The sequence below is a fragment of the Equus quagga genome, chromosome 7, assembly GCF_021613505.1.
Source record: "Equus quagga isolate Etosha38 chromosome 7, UCLA_HA_Equagga_1.0, whole genome shotgun sequence".
Classification (NCBI taxonomy): Eukaryota; Metazoa; Chordata; class Mammalia; order Perissodactyla; family Equidae; genus Equus; species Equus quagga.
This window is the reverse complement of record NC_060273.1, coordinates 126,131,392-126,137,391: the sequence shown is the minus strand read 5'-3', so window position 1 is coordinate 126,137,391 and position 6,000 is coordinate 126,131,392. Positions and strand designations below refer to the sequence as shown.

Genomic DNA, 6,000 nt, shown 5'->3' with positions numbered 1-6,000 from the left:
TTTTTTTTTTTTTTTTTTTTAATGTTATGATAGATTACAACCTTGTGAGATTTCAGTTGTACATTTTTGTTAGTCATGTTGTGGGTACACCACATCCCCCTTTGTGCCCTCCCCCCACCCCCCCTTTTCCCTGGTAACCACCCATCAGATCTCCTTGTCAATATATTAACTTCCACCTATGAGTGGAGTCATATAGAGTTCGTCTTTCTCTGACCGGCTTATTTCGCTTAACATAATACCCTCGAGGTCCATCCACGTTGCTGCGAATGGGCCAATTTTGTCTTTTTTTTATGGCTGAGTAGTATTCCATTGTGTATATATACCATATCTTCTTTATCCAATCGTCAGTTTCTGGGCATGTAGGTTGGTTCCACGTCTTGGCTATTGTAAATAATGCTGCGATGAACATAGGGGTGCAAGGGACTCTTGGGATTTCTGATTTCAGGTTCTTAGGATAGATACCCAGTAATCGGATGGCTGGGTCATAGGGTATTTCTATTTTTAACTTTTTGAGAAATCTCCATACTGTTTTCCATAATGGCTGTACCAGTTTGCATTCTCACCAACAGTGTATGAGGGTTCCTTTTTCTCCACAACCTCTCCAACATTTGTCGCTCTTGGTTTTGGATGTTTTTGCCAATCTAACGGGTGTAAGGTGATATCTTAGTGTAGTTTTGATTCGCATTTCCCTGATGATTACAAGCTGGAGCCATTTTGATAGAAAAGGTAACCCCAGGAGGCAGGAGGAGTGTGGCCATCCAAGTGACAGACACTAGGAGCACATGTGCACATAGGACATATCTTTATACTTCTACTATAAGGAAAGAAACTACAAAAGATAGAAAAGAATTGGTCAAGAATTTAAAAAACAGCACTTTTGAGCACTTACTCCATGCCAGGCCCTTCTAAGCACTTTATGTGTACTAACTCATTTAAACCTCAGCACAACTTTCAAGTATTAGTATGATGATCTTCTTTTTATAAATAAGAAAACTGAGTAAGTAAATAAGATGTACAACATAATTCAAAGCCAGCAGCCTGGCCCCAAAGTATTGTTCTTTACCCACTACACTACACTGCCTCCAAATTAAAGCTCAAGAAACTGGTTAGGAAATTATTATTCTCTCTCCACATAGGTGAAAGATAAAACAGAGAGAACGGAATTTTGGAGTCTATGGTGTTCAAGAATTTAGCATTCCTAATAAAATCTGAAGAAGCAACCTATTAGATGTTTCTAAGCTTCTATTTCTGGCTAACTTATTGGCTAATTTATGGCAAATAAGGGCCAGCAATATAGTATAAACAATGTAAAAATTTTAGGAAAGGAAACAACAATCCAGATCTCTCCAATACTCCAAGTAATTCTTAATTTTATTTGTTAAGGACATCAGGCCTCACTCGGAGGTATGAATACCATGTAAAATTTCTGGAGTAAGCAGGAATTATCTTTGCAAAGTAAAACAATACAACCAGGAAAAGGACAGCTTCTCACGAATCCAAAGTAACAAAAATTGGTATAGAATTGTAAAGAAGATTTCTTAGCATTCTGTTTATAATTATTGGATATTGAAGGATAATAAAAGACAAAGCAGAGGAAGGGCTCTACATTGAGAATATTTCTAAAGAACATTCAATTTTGTCCCCTTGGGGGTAAGAAAATGAAAAGCCACACAAACTATACTTAGCATTCAGGTAGTGCTTCAGAATCTATCATGAATCAGAGATCACAATAATCTAGTTTAACATAACCTGGCTAGAGATATGTTTTGATTTCTACTGTTAGTTCAATGCTATCTCATTTTACTAAGAAAAAAAAAAGAACAGCTGGTCTAACAGTGCCCCAGTCTTCTGACTAATAGCAAAAGCTGTCCAATTTTTCATGGCCCGGTCAAGGGCACTATTAGAAAGGTAAGCTCAAGTGAGAGACTGGACTCCGAGAAACACATCTTACTTGTTCAGATAGTGCCTGGAGTTCCAAATCTGACCTTCTCACAACTTCGCCCAGCAGAACAAACCCATGCAAATGAAAGAGGTGACCCAGCACAGTAAATCCTGGTTCCAAAGGGCTCCTTAACGTAGTAGTCATCCGTAGCCTCATTCATCCTGAGGGCGTATGCGAAACTTGGAAGGAGTATTCTCCTTCCCCTTGAACCAGGGTGAGAACATTGAATCTCTGAGTAATTGGTGTCACTTCAGTCTTTCCCTTTATTTCACAATACCCAACCCAAATAAATAGGTCTCTGTATTTTTTTTAAGTTCCTGTGTAACACAGTTCTGAATTATGTAAAAATCTGGGGATAGACCAAGAATTTAGATAACACAGTCCTTTACTACTCAAACTACTTAAGAAGTCATTCTGCAACAAGCAGCCTTAAATTTTCCAGAAGATCCAAGTGAAAGTAAAAGAGAAAGCAATGCTAAATAGGGTACAAAGCTCTAAAAGATTACATTCTCCTTTCTTTGCTGTCCATAGTTAGGGAGGAGGGGTGCCATTTACATAGACGCCAGAGTACAAAATTAATGATGTTATTTTTTTTCTTAAAAATCATCAAAAGCTCCCTTTTCCCAAGATAAAGTCCAAGCTTCCTGGCATAGTTTGCAAAGGTCTTCATGTAAGAATGCACTGTCAGCATAGAGGGGTGGAGCCCTGAGAAAGCCTTGCTAGAAAAAGCTACTTCTAAGCTAATGTGGTAGAGAAGGGGAGGAGATTTGGGGCAGAGGGAATACCATCGAGTAAAGTCCAGATGACCGACGCCTTACAGCATGTAGAGGCAAACACAAGCAGCTAGATATGGTGGAAACTGAAAGCATGAGGGAGCAAATAGTTAAGCTATTAAAATTTAACCAACTGAAATTATCTAGAACTCTAGGGTGTACTCAGCAACAGCTATTTTAAAATTGAGATAATTTTGTGTTTTCTCTTCTGCTATTTTTAAATAACTATAAACATATATATTTCTTGTTTTAAAAAACCCTACAAGTAAGGATAAAATTCTCCTTTGATCCTTTCACATCCCCACTCCCGGAAATAACTAGTCTGGCATGTATATTCTTTCAGATCTTTTACTATACTTTACATTCAAAAATATGTACCCACAAAAATATACATTGTTTTATATTCAAGGGTTTCCATGTAAATGGTATACTTCAGCTCACTTCTTTTACTAGAAAATGTTTTGGAAGTTTATTCATGTAAGTCCAAATAGAGCTAACTCATTCTTACACCTCAGTTACTTTAGCCATTCCCTATATTTAGCCAACCCCATATTGGTTATTTAGGTGACGAGAAGGTTTTTTCACAGTACCGCTCAGAGTTTGGCAAGTCAGAAAGTGAATAGTTCTGGGAATCACATACTCTCATCTCCAAAGTCCAGAAATACTGTTTCTTCATGGTGACAATAGTCTGTTTTCACCTTAACTGATTCCTCTTGTGAAACTGAACCAAACTAGTAACTTAGAGAAATCCTGTTTTATATTCCAAATGCAGACAGAGAAAATAAAATCATGGTAAATACTTATCAAAAGTATGTGAATCTCTCCTGAAATTAATTTCATTTCTACAAAATAGCCCTAGAAATTTTGTATATCCATTTTCCACTGAGCTCAGCACATATCAGTACAGTATCTAGTTATCTGCTAAATCCATATAACCCATTTGAGTCCAAATATCTGAATTTCCTTAAATAAGTTAGCAACATTTTTCTTTTTTGATGAAGCTTAATAATCACTGTATCTGAAATCTTATAATGTTGGTAAGAAAACAGTCTTAGGAATCCCTGATGATTAAGCAAGTTGAGCCAAGTGAAAATAGCCCTTGATCTAAAGAAAGAGATCAGTAAACTCTTTCATCATTTCATCAAGTTTTCAACTGCATTAAAATAAAAATTTAAAATCTCCATAGCCAGCTTTAGTTTCTTTTAAACACATCGTAAGTTGGCAATGATGAAGAAACAAATATTGAGAGCATCCTTTTTGTGATCTCAATCACTTCCTCTGTAGTATCAGTGGCTGTGACTTAGAAAGGGCAGAGACCAAAGTCTTCTAATTAATGACTTAACTTCTGTTTTGATTTGAATTAACTTTGACACCAAATTTTTATTACACTGACTATTCCTTCTATGGTAAGATAACTGATTTCTTATATGTTGTGGGCAAATCCCTCAAATTCTGTATCTGCAAATAGGCCCTAATAGTTCATATATACAGTTGTCCCTTGGTATCCATGGGGGATTGGTTCCACGACCCCGAAGAGCCCAAAATCTGCAGATGCTCAAGTTCCTTATATAAAATGGGGTGGTATTTGCATACAACCTAGGCACATCCTCTTGTATACCTTAAATCATCTCTAGATTACTCATAATACCTAATACAATGGAAAGTCAATGTAAATAATTGTTATCCTGTATTGTTCGGGGAATAATGACAAGAAAAAAAGTCTGTACAACTTCAGTACAGATGCAACCATCGTAGGCCTTTTGATCTGCGGATGCGAGAACTTGTAGACAGGGAGGGCCGACTGTCCTAATTCATTAGATAAAAGATTTGGGAGCTATGTGTTTGTGTTTACCTGTGTGTATATGTGTGGGGAGCAGGTGAAGCTCAAGAAGGCTGTACTCATGCAGGGCACTTCGTCAAGGGGTTGCCTGTCACATCCCTGACCCAGTGAGATCCCTGGAGACAACGCGATTTTGAGCAGCACTGTCCACAGAAATATAAACGTGGCCCTAAATGAGAGCTGCACATGTAATTTTAAATTTTCTAGTAACTGCATTTAAAAAAATGTAAAACTAATTTTAGAAATACATTTATTTTACCCAACACATCCAAAATATTACCATCTCAATGAGTGGTCAAAATTTTTAAATTATTGCTATTTTATATTCTTTTGTTCATACTAAGTCTTCAACATCCAGTGTATCCTTCACTCTTTTAGTAATTATCAACTGGATTAGTCCTATTCAAGTGCTCAAGAATCCATATATGGCTGGTGGCTGCCATACTAGACAGCAGGGAAATAGAGGGAAAACCAGGGGCTTTGGAATTAACACAGGCCTAGGCTGGGATCCTAGTTCCATAACTCACCAAGCTGTGTGACCATGAGTCAATTAAATGAGCACTCTGAGTCCTGTTGTTCTCATCAGTAAAACGGGAATAATACCATCTACCTTGCAAATTTCTTATAAGAATTAGAGATAATATGTGTAAAGCACTTTGGGCCATTATGTGCCTGGCATATAATAGAACTCAATAAAAATCCTCCTAATCCTCTAAATTGGAGAATAAAAAGTACCACTGTAAAAAATCTCAAATTCAAAGTTTAAAAAAATGTGAAGAAGAAAAATAGAGAAACAAGGACTTGAAATAAGATTATCAAAATGTTTTCCAACTGAAATTTAGTCATCAATCCATTATTATCCACATAAAATAAAGAGAATCCAAAATCCTATTTTCCAAAATTGTGAATAATGCCAAAATAAGATATTGCTAGAACCAGAGATACGGTGATGTTTTTCTTCTTTTTTTGATTTTAGAGCAAATTTGCTTTCTTGATTATTGTTGTCAAGGCTAATATTAGTTTCCATTTCTAAGGGGGAAATGGCTAGAAAGTTGAATAGTAAGTTACCAGCAGAGAATGGCATTTTGGGATACTAAAAATGCTTACAAATAATCTACAGACTATATTATGCATACAGATAACTAAGCATTCACATATAATATATAATGATCAATTTTTCTCAAATAATTGTTAACAGTGTATTTTTCATTTGCTTATATATCAAAACACAATGCAGAAAATATATAAAACATACCTCTGATAAAAATGTTTGAGCTGATTTCTGAGCTCCTACATGGAGCAGATATTCATATACGTAGAGTGCTAACCTGGAAAATGAATAAAATATTTATTGAGAAGAGGAATATTTAAAATTCATTCTTTAAATAATGCACACACCTTCTCATTACAAAAATATTTTATGCACTAAGTGATAGAAAATCAAC

At 35.9% G+C, this 6,000-nt stretch overlaps 1 protein-coding gene across 2 annotated transcripts in view; it reads right to left on the bottom strand.

Annotated features, from left to right (window-relative positions):
- The window catches only part of SSBP2 (single stranded DNA binding protein 2), a 290,136-nt gene that overhangs the window by 204,947 nt on the left and 79,189 nt on the right, over window positions 1–6,000 (bottom strand). For both annotated transcript variants that reach the window (XM_046666475.1, XM_046666473.1), the window contains exon 2: window positions 5,811–5,883. In XM_046666475.1, the coding sequence (XP_046522431.1) occupies window positions 5,811–5,883 (73 nt within the window). The remainder of the gene's footprint in view (window positions 1–5,810; window positions 5,884–6,000) is intronic.